The sequence below is a fragment of the Pholcus phalangioides genome, unplaced genomic scaffold (assembly GCF_987345545.1).
Source record: "Pholcus phalangioides strain wild (caught in Gottingen) unplaced genomic scaffold, Ppha-v1.0 ptg000015l_1, whole genome shotgun sequence".
Taxonomy (NCBI): Eukaryota; Metazoa; Arthropoda; class Arachnida; order Araneae; family Pholcidae; genus Pholcus; species Pholcus phalangioides.
Genome location: NW_028301608.1, coordinates 61,199,781 through 61,224,963, shown reverse-complemented (window position 1 = coordinate 61,224,963; position 25,183 = coordinate 61,199,781). Strand labels below are relative to the sequence as shown.

General features: G+C 33.9%; 1 protein-coding gene across 2 annotated transcripts in view; it reads left to right on the top strand.

Moving 5' to 3' along the window:
- LOC149076410 (protein lin-28 homolog) overlaps positions 1-25,183 on the top strand; it is a 180,511-nt gene that overhangs the window by 141,952 nt on the left and 13,376 nt on the right. For both annotated transcript variants that reach the window (XM_089243964.1, XM_089243965.1), the window contains exon 3: positions 16,952-17,124. In XM_089243964.1, the coding sequence (XP_089100090.1) occupies positions 16,952-17,124 (173 nt within the window). The remainder of the gene's footprint in view (positions 1-16,951; positions 17,125-25,183) is intronic.

Sequence of the window (25,183 nt, the reverse complement as noted above, 5' to 3'; positions counted from 1 at the left end):
ACTCCCCTTAAGAAGCCCCCTAAGAACCCCTCATATCACCTGTCTTTTATACAGAATGAAATTTAATTTTCTTTTGTTTTGTTTTTAATTCTTATGTTGTTTCTATCGACATGAGAAGCCCAAAAATCATACAGGAAAAAAATTTCCAAAATTTTTTGAGTGGTAGCTCTCAACCAAAGAATCAGAACGGGAAATGGAGGGAAAAAATTATGATAAAATCAAATAAAATCTGAATTCGGCAGTAAGGGTATGAACATAGTGCGTCCATATTTCAGATTCTGGAAACTCGTCTTGCCTCTGATTGGTTAAAAACCCGAATTTTAACTTTTTTTACTTGAAATTCGGATTTTTTAACCAATAAGAGACGAACGCGGGTTTCCCGAATCTGAAATACGGACGCACTATATTCACACCCTAAAAGGTTAAATTCAGGCTCTCGCTAAAAGCGGGCTCGTTATTAGCGGGTCAGACTATATTTATTTATTTTTTTTGTGGCGGAAAAAAAAGGCTGATGGGTGCATCAGCAAAATAAAATGTCCTTATGATGGCGGAAGAAAAATTTCCTTAGCTTCTCTGCAGCACTTTCTCCTTATCGCTTCTTCTCCAAATGCTACACAACATATAAAATTTATACTTGCTTTCCATTCGCTAAGTCGAGATGTGTGTGTATGTATATATGTATAAAAAAAACTTGACCATCATGTTTTTTTTCCAGCCATTTCACACTAAGGGTTGGTGGGGTGCAGTGGTACTATACTCTTATGTCCAGTACTTTTCGGTCGTAAATATCGGGGGTCGTGGATGGTGTTTTCGGGTTGCTGTATGGTCCAGTAGTCCGTATAAGAAAGCTGAAGCAGTGGCGGTGGCAGTGGTCGTTTCAGTAGCGTGAGGGGTGGGGGGATAGGGTGGAGGTAGCCTGAATTCGCCAAGATAGGGCCATAGCCTAATCTCAGACCGGCACTTGAAACCGTAACTTAAGGCAATGAGGCTTTTTTCCGTTACATTTCGGAGAGAGAGTGTGTGTGTGTACAGAGAGCGGAAGAAATGGAAGAAGGGTGTAGGGACAAACTTTACGCTCTTTAGGATAAGGTTGCCACACAAACAAGATGCTTGTAAAGAAAGGGAAGAGGTATGTTTGTGTGTGAGAGAGCTTATAAGTGTGCAACGAAAGAAATACTGCAGCATTTAAAAAAAGTTTTTTCTTATTTTATTTTTCCGTATAAAAATTGGCGAGCATTGGCCTCGTTCTCAAATGTGATTTTGTTTTTCACAAAAACGCCAATTAATGAATGAAGTCACCGATGTACTGAAAAAGTTAAGTACACTTTTAGACGCTAATCCAAAATGCCCACTAAATAGGAATCGTATGAAGTTTCGGTATTAGCATTTTAGTGGAATGACATTTTGAATTAAAATTAAAATATAGTAATAATGTAATAAATAGTTATATTTCAGTAAAATCTCACGTATTATCAATTAATTTTATGCACGAACATGTGCATATATAAAATTCAATGATACGTGCTGGCTGAAAAGACCCTACAGAGGGCCGTCGCCAAAAAAAGGCGAAAAATTTGTGTCAACTTTATCAGACGTGTAAAATTAAACAAATGTAAAGCAAGCAAATTTCTACAGTATTTATCTATGCCGCTGTGGTGGTCGAGTGGTCATAGTGACGGACTCGCATCGCGGGGACCCGGGTTCGAGCCCCACCGTCGCCACAGTGGTGGTCGGCTGAAGTTGGTTTTCTGTGGTTCCCAACTTCGAGGCGCAAATGCGAGCCCTTCTCCCCGTTAAAAAGTCTCGCCACAGAGAGCAACAGTCCTTGTTGCTCTCTGTGGAATGAATATTGAACAAAGTCTTGAATATTTGTACAAACAGTACAAATATTCTGTCACTACCCATCACTCACTGCACTTCTGAGATATAGATGGCAGCACTGAAAAATCATACACAACACCAGATACGCACTCAGACTATTAGGTACACACACTTACACTTCCGGCATAACTCACTAGATAGTAAATTGCCTATGGCGATAGACCCGAGTTGTTCTTGGTTTCAAAAAAAAAAAAAAAAGTATTTATCTATTAACCAGCTTCACAGTCCCCTATTGAAGCCCTTATACAGTTCTATGCGGACATTTATAAGAATCCAAATTTTATTTATCAGAAATGATTGTTTTATGTGTGCATATTCAAAGATACCTTCGAGCTGAGAGGATAGTGGCGTCACATCCAGTTAAGCACATCTACGTGATGAAAGAAATAAGTGTTTGGAAGTCATAAAAAATATTTACATCAGTGTGTTTCTTAAAAAGCTTTCTGGAGAACCGTGAGCTTGGTTGAAAAAACGATTAACGTAACATTCTAAATGTTATTCCAAAAAGTGGTTTGTGGCCTTCATTTTAACAGCAAACGTGTCCGTCGACCACAAGGTTCAGAACCTCGGATTTGCAGAATGTTTAATCTATAAAAACTTCCCAACAGTTCAAGTTTTCATACAACCAAAAAACTGGTGGGAAAGTCATATTCTTGGGGGATAATGACGACGATCTGTCATCGATGGAAGACAGTAACACAAAATGTGAAGTTAGTATTCCCTGAGTTTTTGTCGTGCGCCACGAATTTGGCGCAACAACTGGATCGTTTATTAGTTTTAAATACGATATTTACAACGATATTTTCTTAGGATATTTCGAAACTGTTACAATAATATTTTTTGTATTTCACTCAAAATGACCTACGATACATTTTTGAATTCCTAACCTTCTTTCAAAGGTTTTTCAATGGGATTTATATTTTGCGCTATCTATAACCTACGAGTGTTAATGAAGTTGCCGTGAAGCTACTTTCTTTGTAGAACACAAGAGTGCTGTGAGAAGACTTTTTAACAGGGTGAAACAATTAATTGAAATTTTATTCATCAAGTATAATGTTTAACTATAATTAACTAATCAATTATAATTTTTTTTGCAAGGAATAAGCACTCTTTTATGCATTTTACGTGGTAATGATAGTGCCAATTCAGAAGAGATGCCAACAGCAGCATAAATTTTGTGGTGCCTGATGGTAATGCTACCTTTCGGTATAACGACAACCAGATGCAACGATATGAAGAAAACATTGAGGAGGCTGGAAGATGTAAGTCGTCCCGTTTATATAGGGACTCAAGCCCATGCACAGAAAGAGGAGGGGTGCATGCATTGAATGTTCATTAATTATTGGAGGGGCCTCATCCCCCAGGTTTTGGTGCCTATGATACAATAACCCTTCTACAACAATATTTATTCTTGGTCCGCAGAATATCGTTATATCGAGGTTTCACTGTATTACAGCCCATTAAATAATTATTATGACCTGATACGAGTAACTTTAAAGACATATATATTAATATCCCAAAAATTTCTCGCCCATAAACATATTCACCCGCCTTTATATTGGATGTGGGATGTTCTTCTATGTAATAAATCCTCGCAGATAATCATTTATCATTTTAGATGTCTCAATAAATAGAAGAGGTTTGTATATCATCATAAAAAAAGAAAATTATGGTCGAATAAGACATTGTGATCATTTAAAAAAAAATTTACTTTCAAGAAACAATTTTTTTTGGTGAAGCTCTTTTGCCAAAAAAGTTCTCTCTTTCTATCCAAAAAAAATTCTATTCAAAAAAGATTCAGTTAAATCTGGAAAAAAAATTATATTCGCCAAACTTCAATTCTGTCGCCAATCGTTACGCTCGCATCTCTTTCAATCGGTTGGTTCAGTTTGCAGTGGCGATCATTTCAGAAAATATATATATATCTATCAGTAGACCAATGAGAAAGAAGAAGCCTGCGTTTTTCCTATTTTCTTTTCTTTTTCGCCGTAAAACGTCAACCACGAATTTTAGGTTTGTAACGAAAAAGAAAATTGTGATAGCGGGAGTTAGAATGGGATGCTGTGGAGCACATCTGGGAGGAAGAGGAAAGAGGCTCAAGAGCAAAAGTGCTGTTGAGGAGGGAGCACAATATATATATATGTGTGTGGATGTGGAGCTAGCTCCCTTGATTCAATCTCCCCTCCCCCCAAAAGCTATATATTTTTGTGCATTTCTCGTTTGAGGGGCATTAAAGAAAATGGGGGTATTTTTCTCTTAGCATTTTCGCTTCTAAGCCCTCCCTCGTTTTTGCCACACCAAACCTCCGTAGGTTGATGTGTTCAGTTGTGTAGATATATATGAGTATTTTTTATTTATTTTATTTTTACGGTGTTTAGTTGGCCTTCCCTAAATGTCAAGCGCAGATTGCTCAGGATTTTGTTTATTACTGTACCGCTGAAGGCATTTTGGTGGATCTTCAAAACCATGGTCGTCGTCGTTGATGTTTTTCATTTGCCCTGACATTATGAAGGGTGTCCTTTTTCTCTTTATTTCATTTATAGATTTATTTTCTCTAATACAACAGTTGTGTGCGTCAGCTGAAAAAAAATCTTTTCAGCCCTAAGTGCTCTTGATTATAAGTAATATCCTGAATCTGAAATGTTGATACACAAATTTAATTGCTTTTGGCCTTTGTATTTTTATTACATGGTCGTGCTTAGCGTAAAACCGTAAACGTGATACTGAACTACAACTTCCCGAAATGTATATCCACGAGTAGAATCGCCCATGCCAGTACAAAGTTTTCATATCCCCAATGCTTAAGTGTTTTGCAAATTTAAAAAAAAGATCTTGACTAAGACCTTGTACGCGTGATAAACCAGCATAACATCAATTCAAATTGATTCAAAATAAAAAAAACTGTTTAGTTCATAAAATGATGAAAAAGATTTTTGATCCATTCTCTCATAGATATTTCATTCATGAAGAAATATTTAATTTTTTTTTGAATTTTGAAATTTCAAATAAAATTGTGAAACTATAAAATCTCAATATTTTCTATCGTTTTATGATGGCTGACAGACAACTAGTAAAAACAATGTTTTTCATTGTGAATTTGTAAGAAAAATTTTCTCATGACATGAAAGCACCAGTAACACATGAATTTGATTTTCATTTACCATCTGAATAACTATGTTCTTCCTATTCTAGAAAGATCTTTTTTCTTCTCCAAAATCGCGTTTGTTGCTCTTGTTTGAGGGAGCTTCTTATCCCTTCAGATATCAGAGGTTTCTTTCTTTTCTCCGTCACTCCCCTTAAAAATGCCGTATATCCTAAAATAGAAAATATGAGAGGGAACATGGGGGGAGGCTTTTTTTTACCTCTAAAGGAATTTCGGTCACTGGATCATGTCCTTGAAACTGAAAATAGAAAATATCCCTCTTTAGTATGTGTAAAAAAAATTGGTGGTTAGGTCTGTGTGTAGTAAAAATTCATAAAAATCCCCCGACCCACTTCTCTTTCAAGGATTTCGTATTCTGTTACACTATAGGAAATCTAGGTGATGTGAAAATAAGACGAGTTATATCATTCTCAAAATGTTGATTTTTTTTTTTCATTTGGATGGTATTTAAATGCAAACACGTGCAATTTATAGTATGAGGTTATTGATGGTAATCAGAAACGAATTCAGTCTTGCTCCATTAACCCTTGCCAGCCCGTATTTAATTCTCATGAAAATGAGATCTGGTTAAAATTTTCGAGAGTAATCATGTAAGCAGGCATTCATATCCAGGTTGAAGACTCATAGAAATCTCTTTGCCTGGAGGGGGAGGGGTGCTCATGGTACTCAAAAATCTTAAGACAGTCTTGCTCATATTGAGCAATATCAGAAAACCTCAAAATGAGTCAAAAGATTTTTTAGGCTAAAAATAGAGTACTAATTATACAGTAAAATTAAAAAATAAGTTACGACAATCAAAATTTCTGAGTTTAACTAAAAATTTATAAAATTTTAGCTTTTTCTTCACATTTATCAACATTTTTATACATAACATCACCGACTGAATCTATTTTCCTAAACTGAGGTGATTATACATAATCACTTGTAAATGTGAAAAATTCGCAAAGTTTATCAAACTCACCAAAACGGTCAGTGATTATGCATAATAACTGGTGATTATGCATAATCACCGTGTTCGTCATAGTAACCGTAAAAGAATGAGTTTCTAAGTTCACTAAAAATACAAATAAATTGTCGACTGTATTCATTTTTCAAGGATTTTGAAAGAATATACTTGATTTTTTTTACTCATTTCTACAAGCATTATAGGCCACTATATAAGCCCAAATTCGCCGATAAATGATTAAAAATATAATTTCCATGATTTAAAAATATATACTTTCTGTGCAAATTATTTTAAATCGTTGTTAATGCTAAATCATTACATGATAAAATTTTTAAATCATTACATGATAAAATTTTTAAATCATTACATGATAAAATTTTTAAATCATTACATGATAAAATTTTTAAATCATTACATGATAAAATTTTTAAATCATTACATGATAAAATTTTTAAATCATTACTAAATAAAAATTTTTCAATCATTACTAAATAAAAATTTTTCAATCATTACTAAATAAAAAAATTTTCAATCATTATTTATTTTATATATATTTTATACATATTATTAAATCGCTTTCGATCTAAAAAAAGTTATAACCATTATAGTTATGAAAAAAAAGGAGATTTAAAATAAACAATCGCCAGAAACTAATTTTGATCTAAAATGTTTGGATGTTCTTACTTTGAGGTGAAATTGATCCCATTTCAGAAATTTTTGCGGCTTTTTTATTGAGAATGATGTATTAAAGATGGGGGAAAAAATTAAATTTAAAATTTGTGTAACGAAATGTTGATGTCGAATGCGCTGAATGTATTAGTATGAATTTTTTATGATTATATGGACCGGAGATGTATGTCAATATGAAATACAGTTGGTCCTCGATATAATGAACTCCTATTCAACAAATTCCTCAATTTAACGAATTTTTTCTAAATTTCTGACAGAAATAAAGTTCCAACCCCTATTTAACGAATAAAACCCTCAATATAAAGAATATTTTTCGAACTCTTTTTAATTCTCTTTCTTATTTCTCGACACCCAAAATAAAAGAATAATCCGGAAATTTGTCTTCCCAGGATTCGACCTTCAGCTCTTCTTTAAACAAAAAAAGGGGAAGCAGTAATGTTTCTTTTTGAATAAAGGAGGCAATAAAGACATTTAGAGTGTGCGTGGGAAGGTTTCAGTGGCCAATTGGTCTACACAATACCATAAAACAGTACTGCTTAAACTTTTGTGACCCATGGCTCCCTTGCCATGGTCATAATTCACCTGCGGCTCCCCAGAATAGTCTAGTAGATATTCTTAATCCAATAAAAAAACCACTTCAAGGCTCCGAGATCAGAAAAACATAAATATCACTATTGCACCACGACGCTCCTAGGAGCAGTGACGCATACTTTGAGAACTACTGCCATACAACATTCTACTGTGGTGTCCGAATGTTTGAATATCAGTAGGGAAATGAAGTTACCTCAAGTTTATGCTCTGTCTTGACAAGCAAATAATGGTGGGTCATCTGAAGAGAAAGCGTTTTCGAAACAGTGAAAAAAATAAAATTTCGACAAAATTTGGTAAAAATGTTGGACTTACCAAATAAAGTTCTATCAAGCAATTCTTCATTCATCTTGATATTATTAAGATTATATGTTTCTTTTATATATTATTATATTTTTCTCAATTTTTATCAGAAATAAGTTGTTATAGCAACCCCAACGTAAGTAGCTTCCAAACTTTGCGTTTTGTGTGTGTTTATGCTTCTGAGGAATTTGACCCCGATTTAACGAATAAATTTGTCCATTTCTTCCGATTCGTTAAACTGAAGTTTAACTGTACATAAAATTAAAAATTACATATCAGTTATTTCAAGAGTTTTTCCAAATAATTCTCGATTTTTCTCATGGAATCGACTGTGTGTATACTGCGATTCGTCATGCTCCTGAACAAAGTAGCAGATGTTTCTCTTCCTTTTAATACTAAGTACCTCACTCCTGACGTCCATGCACAAAAAAAAAATAAAAAAAATGTAATAATAAAATCCCATGCACGGGAGGCGCGCATGTTGTGGGTGGAATTACCACACAAAAGGAGAAAGATCTCTTCACAACATTCACGTGCATTTCTTCCTCCCTACCCGAAAAGAAAGCATCCATTCAACGGAAGAATTTGTCTTTCTCTCTCCCTCAACTTCCCAATGCATTTTCTGTAGAGCATCTATACTGCATAATAATAATAATAATAAATATATACAGTGCTACCTCGTCTAACGAACGCCTTGGCTTACGAATTTTTCGGCTGACGAAGATTTTTGTCGCGATTTTTCTACCTCGACTAACGAGCATTTTCATTGATATAGATGCACGCGACTAACATAAAACAGCCGCGTCGTGAGCTGAATTTCAGGGGCAATCATCATCATAATTACTCTCACTTGAATCCGATCAACTGATGTCCACTCCGAAATGTTTTTCTACATATACCTCCACTTCTCTTTCTGAAAGTTTTTGTACCATTCACTTAAAATGAAGGATTCAGATAAAATTAAATGCGTTGGGAAAAAAAAATAAGACCCTAAGTTTTCAGAGCACGCGTTCATTCGGCGCAAGACTCATAGCATCAAACATTCTCGAAGCTTATCTTTTCCATTTGCGTGGATCATACTCAGAAATGAGCTGACCGAATCACAAATGGTTCGGGACACCTACGAACTCGATTGGGTGTGTGAATACCAGCTTTACCAGACTAAAGCCGGTGTTGGTTGCGTGCACAATGTGTAAAATAAAAAGATCTTTAGTATCTCATCTTCCTGTAGATTCTCATTTATCCAATTCCGAAACTGTGCATTTTAGAAAAAGATAATTTTTGTCTTTTTTAGCTCTCCTTTCTGTTTAAAAAAAAAAAAACAACCTTATCTTTAAATTTTGGGCAATTTTTTATCTGGAACAAACGAAACGATTTTCCATAGAAACCTATGGGAAATCGCGTTTCAGCTAACGAATATTTCGGCTTACGAACGTGATTTTGAAACGAATTATCTTCGTTACCCGAGGTATCACTGAATCTTGTTCCTTCCTTTCCACCGCTGCAAAGTATTCTTTCTATGCACTTATCCTCTTGAAACATACCCTAGTCCAAATAGTTTCAGAGACAATATAAGAGGCTTATACTATGTGATAGAGGAAACGAAAAAGAGGAAGGGAGGGAGGGATATTTTCACCTTCGATCAGGGACTGCTGCAATAGTATACCTACGGCATCTGCTTGAAAAAAATAATAACTGAGCTTAATTCCTCCCACTACGTCTCTTTTCTTCAAATCCTCTACTTTCAGGGCAGTAAATGCTACAGGGGAGTATTCCCAGACATGGCTTTCACTTTCCTGTACGATGTCCGTTATCTTCTCTGTCATGGAAAGTGAATACGGTTGCAATACCCTAATCCAGAGGTCTTCAACCGCTGATACACCGTGGGCCGCTGAACTATTCTGCACACATGTTATCAAAAAGCTCGGCGGGCCATACCTTGAAGACCTCTGCCCTAAATTGTTAGTTTTCGGAAAATGTCTCTAGAAGTCTTTCATACCGCAATGAGGCATTTCTTTTTTTTTTAATATCCTTAAAATTACTTACGAAACATATTTAAGAAATTTAAACTTGTGGTTCACTTGAAGACAGGTCATTCAAAGAAGAACGGGTCTTCGAGAACTATCCACGGACAAGACATCGCCACCGAAAGATCAAGTGAGTGACCGAGTCAATGAACAAGTGACAAGAGTAGATAAGGTAGTTGATGACCGGGAAATAGTCACTGAGTGAGCAAAAGAGTGACTGAGTAAGCAAACGAGTGACTGAGTGGGGAAAAGAGTGACTGAGTGGGGAAAAGAGTGACTGAGTGCGGAAAAGAGTGACTGAGTGGGGAAAAGAGTGACTGAGTGGGGAAAAGAGTGACTGAATGAGCAAAAGAGTGACTGAGTGAGCAAGACAGTGAATGATTGATCAAGAGAACGAATGATTGAGCACTCAGTGCTCAAGATGATCATGATCCTAGCTCATTGACTCGGACACTTGTTTATTTGGCGCCCACTTGCTCACCCACTCGCTCACTTGATCGTTAGTCACTCATTCACTTGCTCACTCACTCATTCACTTGCTCACTCACTTGCTCACTCACTCATTCACTTGCTCACTCACTTGCTCACTCACTCATTCACTTGCTCACTCACTTGCTCACTCACTCATTCACTTGCTCACTCACTTGCTCACTCACTCATTCACTTGCTCACTCACTTGCTCACTCACTCATTCACTTGCTCACTCACTTGCTCACTCACTCATTCACTTGATTGTTTGTTACTCACTTGCTCAGTCACTCGTTCACTCTCTATAGGCCACTAACTCTCTCCCTCAAAAATTTGCTCCCCTACCCAATCCGATTCCCACTCACTCAGTCACTTGCTCACTTAATATCCACATAGAAATTCGAAGAAAAAAAATATTCAGCTTACTCTAAAAAAAATAAGAGTCAGCATTTTTCCAAGCTCATTTCTTATTCTTTTTCATTTCCGCGAGTCCCCTTTTTCTTCTACTATTAACTATGAAAAATAGCATGGAGAGAGGAAAAAATGTCTGAATAATGGTTCAATTGAAATGGATTTAGAAAAGGCAAGGGGGCTGGTGGGGGAAGATACAAATGTTAAGAAATATTCCAGGTCAAGTTAAAGTGCCAGGAAATCGATGTGAATAGGAAAAAAAAAAGGGTCAGGCGCCGGAGATTTTTAGGATGTAATCCGGGCGAGTACCCAAGTTGCCAGTTCGAACTCGGCTTGACAAATGCGACTCTTGAGTAGTTGATCCTTTCCTCTGGCTTGACGTTTTCCCAACGCCCAGTTTCGTAGCTCTTTCAAAGTCTTAACTTGACTTAGACTTACTCAATCTCTTTCTCTCCTACTGTTACTACACCTTTACACAAACCCCTCTCTTCCCCCCCGCTCTTCTTATTTTTCTCTTTCCCCTTAAGACCTCCTTCCTTCCTTCCTTATTTTTATCTTTTTTATTTTATTTTTTTTTCTCAATTTTTTTTTTTTTTTCAAGAAAGTTTCTCAGTGAACAGGAAGTAAAACCTTGCGAAGAAAAATAACGGAGGAAAAGCGAGAGGGATCTTCATCATTGCAAAAGCTTCAAATATTTCTTTTTCCCCCTAATAGAGAAGAAAAACCAGAAAATTTTCCGATTTCTGCAGATCACGTTCCGCGTTTGTGTCATTTTTTTTTTATATCATTGTTATATAAATGACTCGGAAGGGTTTCGTGCCTTTTGTTCTTACTTTTTCGTTTTGTCTTGAAACTTAAACTAACTCGTTTTATTTCATTTGTTTTCTAAGGTAACCATTGATACCATATAAAGGGTGTCCTGTAAGTACTAATGCGGCCTTTATTTCATCAACGTCCTTTATTCCTTAAACGTCGTACAGGTATAGTTTCTATTTAAAAAATTATCAAAAACGTTCAAAAATTACCCTGTACCGGTTTTCAGTGTACAAATACAGGGCGTAACAAATTGAAAACTCTAAGTATTTATACGGTCCACCCCGTCCTCTAACTTCCAATTAGAAAGTTACTGTCCTGTCTCTCTTGAGGTCATTAAAAAAAATCCAAGTTTCTAAGGGCAATATTCGCTGAGATATTCGAATTCAAAAATCTGAGAAAAGTGGAGGAAGGCCAGCATAAATGAGAAAAAGGAACGTTGTCCGTTAGTTTTTTCTGTTGTTTCATAACTTTTCTCTGATTTTTTAATCCAAATATCTTAGGGAAATATTGCATAAGTTGGAGGACAAGGGGATCGTTTAAAAATTGAGATTTTTTTATTTTGTTACACACTGTATTTTCACTTTCAAAACTGGTACGAAGTAATTTTTCAACGCCTTTTGAAAATGTTATAAATCGGAAGCATACCTCTACGACAGACGGTTGATGCGATAAAGGCCACGTTAACACTGATATATAATATTCCTTCAATTTTATCAACTTTTAAACCATTTACGAATTATGCTAGGGGGTGGAAAATCTTTCGATATAGTAAGAAAGACACAAATTTTAATGATCGAATTTTTTTTTAAATAGAGGGCTGTATAACAATTTTAATTTTCAATTTCTTTTTCAATCATCTTTCTTATGTCAATAAAAAAATTATAGTAGAATACTCTTCCCATTGATTACTCTTTTAATGTTTTTTATTTAATTCTATATTTACCTCCCATAGAGCTTTTTTAACTTATGGACACTACGTGAAAAATCCCGCTCATGTCTGAAATATGTCTATAACCGCGTTTGAACAATCTTTCAGAATCAATAAATATAAATTTGGGCTGATCCGATTAATCTATTAATCGTTAATCGCAGTGAAAAAATTAGTTCATAAACTCAATTAGTCCGATTGAAATTTTTGTTTAACGTTTATAATTTAGCCTTGATTTATTTGATGAAACCAATTAGGTATCCTAAATTATGTTCGTATAAGTAACATTTCAAATAAGTTATATTTAAAAAATTTTGAATCAATGTTTTGATCATTGAGTTTGATGGAGTTTTAGGATTTTATAAATTTTTAATTTATTTAATTTTCAATTTATTTATTTTTTGAACTTTGTTATCCATTTTATATTCATCGTTACATTCATTTTTATTACCTTAAAAATATTTGATTAAAATTTGATTATTCAGTCGATTCATCGATTAAAATATTTTTTGATTAACCAGATAAAAATTTTAATCCTTTCCAGCCGTAATGTAAGTGGATAATTTCTAATACGGAGAAACGATATATATATATATATATAAACATTTACGTTTTGTATTACATATTACATTTACATGTAAACATATAAACATTTATAATATAAACATTTACTTTATGCATTTTGCAAGCGTTTCTTTGTCTTTACTAGTTTTATTAATTTTTTGGGCTTTGATTCTCTCTTTCTCTCCAACTGTAACTGGATTTTCTGTTGTTGGAATGATGAATAGATAAGTAAAAAATGAGAACTTCCCCCCAGGTTTTGACAAATATGTTCATATTAGTTTACATCAAGCGGACAGTCTTAATTTCCTAATCTATTGAAAAACACTTAAAAATATTCGATTAAATTTTCTATTATTCAATCGATTAATTGATTGAAATTTTTGTTATTAACAAGTTAAAATTTTTAATTCTTTCCCAGCCCTAATATAAATATATAGTTTCTGATAAGTAAAAACAGTAATTTTTTTTTCTTAATGCCTTGACGCTAGTGTCACTGCTCTCGGTTGTTCAGCCGTTTTACGAGGTGCCTTTGATTACCGTTGATAGGAAGGTAACGATCGTATTGGGCAAAGTCTGCGAAGCTTTCTTAATGACCTTTGGATTTGCGGTGACAAAAACCCCCTCGGGAAACAAGTACTCTGACGGTCACACAAACTATTTGCCACAAGGTTTTCATGGAAAGTCCTCTCTTTCTCTCTGATCTACTCTACCGTAACATCTCTACACACTCTCTCTCGTATCCAAAACAGCTTCTCTTTCTATTCGGTGGCTTTTCTTTTTCCTCTCTCATTCATTCATCCATTTCCTTCAAGTCCCGTTTCTGGAGATCTTGGAGTAGCCTTCAGATTCAAATCCAGGTGAAAGGGAAAAGAGTTCGGTTATGGTTCATAAAAGTGGATGCTACGATGTCTTTCTTCACGGTGGAGATTTCAAGCTGTCTGTGTGTAGAGAAGCTGCTTCTTTTCCCACCCTTACTCCAAACCAAAAACTTGTGCCCAGTTTCTGAGATCTGTTTTCTTTAAGAGTGAGGGGTTTTTTTTTTCTTTTCTTCTCAATATGCCTTAGGTGGTTGTGGTTTAATGGTTTGAGATAAAAGTGTTTTCTTGTAACGCCGTGCTATATATTTCTTTTTCTTTTTTATTATTATTATTATTATTCAGTTCTTTATTGGACCTGGGTGGAAGTTTCTACCGGTCAGTTACCGAAAAAAAATTCTTTCGAGTTGCACTTTTTCCCTCATATTTTAGTGGAAGGAAGATAGATTATAGGCTGGCAGAAAAAACATTTACACTTTACAAGACTTTTGAAGTACCCTTGCTTCGTTTGTGGCTTCTTTTTTTTTTTTTTTCAGACTCCGCAGTTATTGTATTAAAACGGAAAAATTAACTTAACTTCTTTAAAATAGCTCTGAATTTATACTATACTTCTTGTCCATTCACTTACATTTTTAAAAACATAATTTTGGAGATTTAAGGTGCCGACGGTGATTTCACTTACGCATTTTTAAGTGACATTGCGTTTGCGCGAAGCTTTGTTGAGGAATAAAAATTTCAACTAATTTTCATACAAATTTTTGTAAAGAAACAATCATTTTCGAAAACTAAAAAGTCTAATGAATGCCAGATTTTTTTAACAAATTTTCCGAAGAAATATAATTTTTTTTAACTTTTTCCGGAATATAATGTTCAGAAATTTTATACTGATTTTTGATAGAAACTTTATTTTGCTGTGATCATAAAAGTCACGGTGATTGAGTTAAGTCATTTTTATCAAATCATACTTGACGTTTCCCGCAATTATAATTTCTATTCAGTTTAATTTAATAAAGTTAATTAATTTCGTTGATTAATGGAAAATTTAAATTAAACAGAAAAACACATACTAAATCACCAATTATTTTTAACTTCTCAAATATGTTATTCAATTAACCAGTAATCATATATAACAACTGTGCGTGATTATGTCATGAATATTATTGAGCGGTTACACACACAATAATGGGTTAAAAAAACGCAATTATTTCCTAGAAAATAAATGCGAACGTTATTGTATAACTGACGACTAATTGAATTGAACTCCAACTATTGATTATTAGTTCTGAGCATTTAGCAAACATTTTCTTAAATATTTTTCCTTAGAATGCAAGAAAAAAAGTAATTACATGAAAGTTAAATTGTATCCAAGAAAGGTGTGGTGCTAACATTGAACGTTTGTTTTTTACTTTTGAAAAGATATGCGAAGTGCCAATTCATATGAAGAGTAATAATCAATTGGGTTAAATATTTTCAACTCAAAAAAATGCATTAAAAATTTATTCGTGGGAGAAAAATTTTATGATATATACATGCACAATAAAATGGAATTTTTCACAATTTCCTGACGAAAAAATATGTTGTTTCCCAAAGCTAAATTAAAATTATCCACACAAGAAGACAAAGAGGTCCCGTTCTGAAGGATGAGTCACTTAAATAGCATCGTCATCAATTCGGGATGCGCACAAAACCACGAATTCAGCTGACGGGAAACATCAAACTGAAAGAGTAAACATCAATCAAACACAACAGAAAAATTCTTGTTTAAAATGTGGAAAATAATTCTAAAATTAAAAAGAACAAATCCAAGTAGAATATATACAAGGTATAATTATAGATAACAGTTCCAGACTCACTAAAAAAATTGAATATTTTTTTCATCTTACGTGTTTATAAATAGTTTCCGAAAAAAATAAGAAATACCCACAAGAAAAAATACGGGAAACAGGTAAACAAAGTCAAGTCACTCCATCTTTTGTTTAGTAAACTTTTCATTTACGTTTCGCACATCTGGCAACGACATTGAAAGGGGGAAAAAAAACCGTTCTATGGATCGGCTTTCCTCACGTTGCCACTTAAAAACAAAAATAATGATCTAAAAATAATAATAAAAGAAAAATTTTGATTTATTATCAAAGGAGGAAATTTTTCGTTTTCATTTTTCATTAATGTTTATTGCAAGGTTTTTGACATTAATGTTTTTTTCGCCCCAAAAAATATTTTTTGTTTGTAATGACAAAAATATCTGGATGAAAGCCAGTTATATTTTTTTCTCCCCCTTGAAAACGAGGTTGAAAAGGGGAAAAAATACATTTATTTATACGTAAAACTATATAATGATAATAAAGCATGTGAGGAACAACCGAAAGGCTTTTTTTTTCTTTACTCAAAAAAAAAAGAAAGATTAATTTAATATGGTTTCTCTAAAAAAACGTAAACACATTGTGAAAGAAAAAAAAATCCTTTTTTTTCTCTCAAAAGATATCTTTTTTCTGGCTTCTTTCCAGATTCTCTCGAGTTTTCCTGCTGTTATTTATTACTTTTATGAAAACGTATTTATGTGACGAGAATGATTCCAGTGGCAATATGTGTCGAAGAAATATATCACTAGGAAGAAAAATATTTTTTATTGGATTTAAACAGCTTGTAATTTTTTCTGCTTTGTTCAAGTTTTTTTTTTCCATTGTAAAAAATACTGCTTATTGTTATTATTATACAAATACAAAAATGTGGGGAAAACGAGAAAAAAATTCACCAAGGAGAGCTAAGAGAAACTAACCATTCTGATGGATGCTGATAAAATTAGTATGGACAACGAAATAATGGGCGAATGAAATAATAAATATATAATACTGTATACATGGAAAATTTGTGGCAACATAAGAGTGAAATTCAGAGAAATTCACATATGCATCAAATAAAATTTAAAACATTTGGTATGTTAGAAAGGAACGGAAAATTCAGCATGTAAATAAATTTAAGAATTACCCATGAGCAATGGAGGAAGGTTTTGTTTTCTATACTATCTCAAGGGAGAATATGTATTGTTTGATGCGTTTTTTAAAGGACAATAAATATGTATTGTGAGTGTTTTTGGTGGTGATGTATTGCAGAATTTTCGACTGAGATAAGTGAAATGCTTCTTCAAAAGTGTTTTATCAACTAACGGTAGTGAATACATGTATTTACTGTATGTATTTGAAAACCGAGATGCGTTCTTTTAGATGGAATTAAAATGCAGTTTTTTTTCTAAATATTTTTTATATTAGAAATTATAGTTTTTTGTTGAAAATTTTCTGAATTTTTTTTTTTCAAAGTCATTCTGATGTTTCAGAGTCGTCTTTTTTCTTTCAGTCAGTTATCCAGATGTCAGGTTTTCGCAGTCTGGGTGACGAAGAGCTAGTCGAGTTCGAGTGCAGATCCTCAGATAAGGGTCTCGAAGCAACGACTGTGACTGGCCCAGAAGGTGAAGACTGCAAAGGATCTAACAGGAGGCCGATGTCTAGAAAGAAGTTCAGGAAAATCCGGTAAAATGGCTATTAACGTAATGGATTGAAATTCAATCAAACAATGAAATACAGTAGAACTCTTGATTAATTTGAATTTAGGATAATTCGAACAATTACGAACACCCCTTGAGATTTTTAATTTTAACCGAGTTTTTTCGAAGTTGAGGGGAAAAAATCATGATATTTTTTTGTATGAGCAAATTTATTTTGAAAAATTTTCTGACAAGACGTCAGATTTTGATTTTCTCGAACACGTTGTTGAACAAATGTTTAATGGGAAACGAAAATTCCGTTATTCCTCTGCTCTTTTTTTTTGGTAATTTAATGCCCATTTTTAACATTGTTCAGCTTTTCAACTGATAGATCAAGGTGTAGCATTTAAAATCTGAATCGTTTCGTCATCATCAAGAGTATGGAAAGTGTCAGAAACTTCAGATTGTGAAATACGTTAGTGGAAGTATATATCCTTGATGGCATAAGAATCATGTGCAAAATTTGGGAAACAGTTTCATAACGGATGTATCAGGAACTGCATCCATAAATCAGGTTTTGAACGTTGTCCAGAAATTCTACAGTGATGTTTATTCCAGAACAGTGGAATAATGTATGGCAGCTAAGTTCAATTATTGTAAATATAAATTATTGAAATTTGGGAAACAGTTTCGTAACTGATGATGAAATTTTAATGATTGCCAATTATTATCTTATATCAATGTTGATGATTAAGTTGCAATTTGCAGTCATTTCACACATCCGGGATAGATTAATTGAATAATTCGAATTTTGGATAATTCGAACTTTTTCCCTGTGACTTTGGACTTCGAATTAACCAAGTTCGACTATAGAATAGATATACCTTTTTTTTTCGAAATAAGTGCCTCATGGGCGTGTGACCCGCAAGTGGTGGAAAACATTAAAATGCATTTGTGAGCTTGACGTATGCATAATTTCTACCTCAAAATATTCAAGCTTTAGCAATTGCATATGCAGACATTAACCTGCATAGAGCCCCCCACAAGAGGGAAGCTCATTGGATTCTAGCTCATTAGAACACGAAACAAGTGTAACTCTAACAGCACAAATACTTTAGGACCACACATAAATTTAGCGCCACGAAGAGCACACATTTCGGCATCAATTCGTTAGAAATCACGTAAAGCAGGGGTCTTCAACGCATGGTCCGTGGGTCACATTTGGCCCTCGGAGCTGTTTGCCGTGGATCATTTTTAGAAAATGTTGCAAACATTGAAAGACAATTTATTGTAGAATTAATGAAAGAAATAGTTCTGGAATCAATGAAACAAATGAAAATATGTCAATGCAAGAAATAGTTTCGTAATTTATGATAGAAATTATTTCACAATTTATAACTGGATAATTGCATAACTATTCAAATGAAATGATTTCAAGATTTTCTGTATTTAGAAAGAATTATTGAAACAAATAATTAAGGAATAATTTTAAGTGGTTTCAGATTAAAATTGATCATAAACAATTTAATTAATTAGTAATTAATGAGAAAATTTTCCATAATTGGTGAGGAAGAGAAATGATTTCGGAACTAATTAAACTTTATTAAATATTATTTAAGGTCTTCAATATTGTTTTTGCCCCTATGCAATTCGGGGGCCTCAATGGCCCCTTCTATTCAGATGTTATTGTAATTACATGAGTAAGCCCTTGTAAATCTGGATTCTTTTTATACTTATAAATTCCTCAGTTTGAGTTGGTGGCCCTCGAGCTTCTTGAACCATTTCCATCTGGCCTGTAATGTGTGAAATGTTGACGGCCCGCTGCCGTAAAGGAGTACGTATAATGTTCTTACTAGGTCTATGTGCGGTTAAGTAACCAAGAGGGGGAGGGGATTCCTGAGATCGACCTCGTTTGCAAAATTCTTGTTCAATGTAAATTTTCTCAAAAAATAAATTCAATAAATGTAAATGGTTTCACTTCTAGATGCAGGTTTGGCCCTAGATATAACAAGGAGGGGAAGCAGTGAAAAAAGAAAATACATGTATGTTCCAAAGCAAAGAAACAGTTTTTTCGAAGTATGTCTGAATAACACATTAACGTGGATCTTTTTCGAATTTAATACTCACAGAAAACCCGAAACTTTTCTGACGAAAAGCCATTAGACCACCCACGAGCATTTTATCGATTCACATCTGAAAGTAAATTGTGAAGAAGTTTGGAGCTTATCATTGCTTGAAAAGTGCCTCATAGTACGTTCTGAGAGTCTCATAACATGCTATCCTCTTTCTAAGATTATACAACTCACTAAAATTGAGGTGATTTGAGCCCTCGTGTGAGAGAAATGGGGCGACCTTAAGGGAAAAAGGGACAGAAAGAGAGAGTGAGAGTGAAAATCTTAAGGTACGCACGTGCCATATCATACACAGATCACGAAGGGAGGGAAAATACAGGAGACAGATAGAGAAAACGGAAGAATAATTTTTTTCCCCATTCTTAAAGGGGGCCCTCCCTGAGTTTTTGTGGGGCCCCATGTTAGTAGTAGTCGTTAATATAGGGGGAGGGCCTCATCGTTTACGAGATCTTTCCGAAACCGTGGAGAAGAAGTAAGGCGCGTGGCACACTTCCGTCCACGGGTAAGTCTAGCAAAAAAAATTGTTGACGGGGGGCGCCTTGGAAGGCTTTCTCCACTAGGAGTGATGGAAAAGAAACGCATGTGAATGAGAAAGCTTCTAAGGAAAACTATGTTATTAGTTTATGGGGGAATATCGAATAAAAAGTGCTCACAAAAACAACTTGGATTCAGTTCACCCACCATGAAAACGTATTGATTTTTTTTTTTTGCGAAAACGAATGTTTATTGATGCTGTTAGCGTAATTTTTATTGGAACAATGTATCAACATGGCAATTAAACTAATTAGAGAAGATTATAATGGACAATTACGGTAAAATATAGTTTGCTTTGATTATAATATTATCTATAAACGGATAAAATCTTGCTTACCAAAATTGAATAGTTGTTACCTTGAATATAATTTCCAATTTCCTAACCCTTTCAGGCCTTTTTGCCACAAATGAGTGCGTGGCTTTCCCTCACTGTTCGATTTTTTCTTTTGACCTCAGGGAATTAAGCTCTGACTTAAAATATTGTGTATTAGAATATTGAATTAGAAAAATAATGAATATGAACTTTGGGAGCTTTTATCAGAGGACCTCCACAGGGAAAGTGATTTATTACATAAAATTTAGAAAAAAAATTCCGGAAAATTTTTATTTGAAGATGAATATACCCTGCATCCCTTAGCTGACAAAATTTGAACGAAGTTAATTATTTCTTACCAAAAAAAATAAAGAAATTGAAAAAATAAAATCTTGCGACATTTATGTATATAATGCATTTTTTGAGGATCAAAAATGCAAAAAATTGTTCAAAATTCCAAAAATGAATGCTCAGGTCTGAAAGGACTAAAGTTGGTGTGACTTCATATACCCCTGAACTCGTAAAATTTCAGCAACTCTCAAAAAATCACACCGCAAGAAATCTTCCTAGATAAGAAAAAAAAATAGATTACTTGCATAGCCGTATTTTGTGCTCAAATTACACTAAAAGATATCATTTCTGAAATACCAAAAACATTTAGAAAAAAAATTGCTATAAAACGGGTTTTTTGATCATGCATTTGCCAAATACAATAAATTCAAATATACATCAGATCATAGAGGGTTAAGATATTATTGTACTTATAACATTTTTGCTGATTCCAAAAGAAAAAACATCCAAAGAAATCATTTTTGTTTCCTCGAGATCACGTATACATTTTCTAGGCCACATTTTTAGAAACACAATTTTTGAGACTATCGAAACTCGCACTGATACGGCACGTACGTGAAATTGTGTTTTAAATGATAGAATCTCCAAATTGACAATGAACATTATCATATAGCATTGAAACATGAAACTATTCTATTTTGCAGCATATAAAACAGAGATGCTAAATTCGCTACTTTGATAAAAAACATCATCGTATAATACGCATGTCAACAATTCATTCATCAGTAATGAAGTCTTAAGGAATGGAAAGTATTGTTAGTCGTGATTTTTTTATTAAAAAATGCCGGGTTATTCTAATTTTATAAAACGTTAAAAATTATTTTCTTACAAACAAATTTTTTTTGAATATTATTTCTACTCCAACATATCAGGAAAAAAAATTCTCAAATTATAGACGCAACGGTGTATAATTCATTCTAAGAAATTCCAGTGTTTTTTAAAGTCTAATCCATGTTTTTTATCCAAAAAAAATATAGTATCTGAATCGCATTCCAGTTTATTGTTCAGAATTAGTTCTGATCATTTAGTAAGCATTTTGTAGCAAATATTTTCGTTTTTAACTGCAAGAAATATGATACTTGATTCATGGTTGCATTTATTAATCATTGTAATAAAATTTACAAATAATGTACATGAATATAAAACTGACTCATCTGCCTTATCGACCAATGCGATTTTCCTGATAGTAATATGTAAAACGAAAACAAGTATCAATATTTGAAATCAATAGGCTTTCTGGATATTATGAAGAGGAGAACAGGAAAAAGGCGTCATTTCTCTCTACCGCGAATCGAGAACCCACGACCTCTTTCATACCGGGCAACTGCACTGACCATTATACCATAGAGAGAGAGAAGAACCTTTCTTCCTTAAAACACGCACAGTAGCGTCACTTGCTGAGTAGAGACATTGCGGCCTTTTCTTCTGAGAAATGGAGTAAAAGCTTATTCATAGGAGAGAAATGACACTTTTTCCCTGTTTACCTCGGCAATATACAGAATATCTAGTGATTTCAAGTATCTTTGCCGAGAAAATTATCACCATCCATATCTTCTTCACCATCCGCCGCCTGGAGGCCATTAGCTGAAGTTAAAAAGCAGCTGCAATGTCTCTACTCAGTAAGTAACGCTACTGTACGTGTTTTAAGAAGAAGGAAAAAGTTCGTCTCTCTATGATATAATGGTTAGTGCACTTTCCCCGTACACAATAAGTCCTGGGTTCGATTCCCGGTGATGAGAAGTGACACTTTTTTCCTGTTCACCTCGGCATAATATCCAGAAAGCTTATTGATTTCATTTATCTTAGCCGAGAAAAATTCACCAAACATCAATGTTTTCCGTCCTAATAGTGTTCTTATGTTATTTTCGATATCTACATCTAAATGAAGAATATTTGAACACGGTAAATTTATAAATAGTTTATCTCAGGTGCTATGCGTCAATTTTCCTCAGGAAATGAGTTGATCGCATTGCACTGAAAACTGCATTGATTCAAAGATCATGTTTATTCACCCGAATTTCTGAAGAATAGTTTAAAAACCTGATATATTATAACAATGAAATCATAACTATAGATCATTTTATTTCTACTATTCATGTTTTCCGAAATGAAGAAATTCACCATAGTAAGTGCTCGAGTGGACTCTTTGGCAAAAACTTTTGGTGTATTATTGGCAGCAAAATGACAGAGACAACCCTTCTCTTGACATCCGACATTTTTCTTGAGGGGCAATTCTTTTATATATATGTGTGTGTATTTTTTTCCATTGCCGTTTTTCCCGAATTTTTTGTTTTTTTTCTTATCTATCCAGAGAGAGTTGAAGATTTTTTTGCTGTCTTTTTTTTTTTGATGCCACTGACACCCCGTTCTCTAGTCTATTTCTCCCTTCTGGCTTCATCTCTCTCTCTCTCTCTCTGTACGTATATGTGCCTTCTTCTTGCTCTTTCTCAATTTTAGAAGTTATTGGGCAAAGTGACAGGTAGGTAGGAGTCAGTCTCTAAGATGTCCACGTTTCCTTCCATCTTCAACCTCTTTCTCTTCTTTTTTTTTCTCTCTAGGCTCTTTGGTTCTTCTGCCTCTAACCTACCCACTTCCTCACATGAGGAGTCCTGGGACTTCATGCTAGGTATGAAGCCTGAGAGCGAGGTTCTTCATAGGGGGTAAAAGCATGGAGAATCTTGACAAAAAAATATAATAATAATAATAATGAAAAAAAAAAGACAGAGAAGGAATGGAAGACAGTGGGCGACAGATTAATTGTATTGCACAGAACTTTGGATGGGAGGAGATGTCCAAGAACTTAGAAAGAATAGAGAAGAATTGTGTAGAAAACAAAAGAAATGAAAAGACTTGAAGTATAACGGGTGGGGTAGAGAATGAGAGCGAAAGATTGACAAAGGAAAATGTAAGAAATTGGAGCTGCTGTATCGAGAAAGTCTCTGACAAGATATTTTTTACTGCTATTTTTCCCTGGACAAAGTTTTCTTCTGTTCCTTTTTTTCTTATTTTCATCCGTTCTTCGTTATTCTTCTTCTGCTCTAGGACACTGGGTCCGTTATTGAATGATTTATAGTACTGTGCGATTCGTCTGCTCTTTTGTAGTTACGCCCTCTTTTCGCAAGAATGAAAAATAGTGAAAAGAGAACAAGAAATACTCTCAACCAATGATTCATCCTGTCGAAAAAATATTTTGGCTTATTATGCTCATTTTGACAAGAAAAAAGAAGCCTCGAGCTCGAGGAATCCCGAAAGTGAAATGAAAAATCCTGATTCGTTGTCAATATTGAATTGTCAATGTTATTTTGTTATCCTCTCTGTTACTGAATGAATATTTCACTTTCTCTTCCAAAAAAATATTTATCATTAGTTTTGTGATAGATTTCAATGTACACTAAGAAATCTATCACATGATCAGTCGAATCTCTGGCATTTCTTTCAATCCTTTTTGAAATAATAATTTCTTATCCAAAATCTGAAAGCAGTTGCACCTTTCGTGTGAATTCCAGAGATAATTTCATCAATTGTTTATTGTTTTGTTTTATTTTTTTGACACAAAAAAATGTATTTTGTCTGCGTAAAAATAAAAAATTAATCCTTTTATTTGTTCCAAAACTTTCTCATTTTCTTCAACCTAGTGCAGGGCTGAACATACCCCAGGTGTCGGGTCAACATGGTGACTAGAAAATCAGCATCGTGACTAAAATTTTCTAAAGGTGGTTTCTAAATTGGAGTCTTAGGGTGATACAAAACTTTCTGATATCATTACGCTACATCTTAACTAGGTAAAAGTGAAGAAAAACATTGTTTAGGACCGTTTTCCTTGAGAAAAATACCATGCTTGGCTCTGAAGAAATTTTGCTAGTGCCAAAATATTTTTTCGATTTGTCAATCCCCTGATCTAATGTCTATAAGCTATCATAAAAACATAATATTTAAGGCATTTGGTTACCACGATAAAATTGTAAGATATAAATATTCAAAAACCAAATGTAAAATTAGATGTTAAGAAATGACAATTTCTTTATAAAATCTTACAACATAAAATATTAGTTATGGGTGAAAATAGTTAATAGATTACATACAGGAAACCAGTGAAACTGTATTTGTTCTCTAATGCAGTGCATCCCAACCTTTCTGATGTAGCGGACTTCATGCAGTGTAGGTCAGTGCACAGTGTAGGCCCTCCCCTCCCCGTAACCTCAGAAGTTCAGTTTTGACGCCACCCTTCCATGAAATCCAAAACATATTGTTTCTTTTATAATTTTCATATCGCAAAAAAATTGAATAAATTACAATTTCACATCAAAAAATGTTAGTCGGAACATTTTTCACATCTTTGGCACCAACTTAATTTTTTCCAGTCCTATGTCAGATATCATCCAACACGCTTTCCTCGGGCATTTGTTAAACGCTCCACCGTTAGTTCACCTTTGAAAACTCATTATTATTTCTTGTAACCTAAAATAGATATTGAAATTGGCTTGCGAAATGCATATTTTTATGGGCAGTAGGACTATTTATTCTTGAAACCTTGAGATAACTATATGTTTGCCATACATTACATGTTTTAATACATCGAGTAAATAACAGACCTAAAATATATATATTATTCTGTCTTCACACTACACTTTAATAGTACCTGGAGAGAGAGCCGAAATTTTTAATCTCTCTGTGTAAGATTGTAATACATACAGTCGACGCCGCTTCAATCACTGATAATATTATCATTATAGTATTGTATCACTTGTGGAAGGAATGGACCAATACATTGGGAA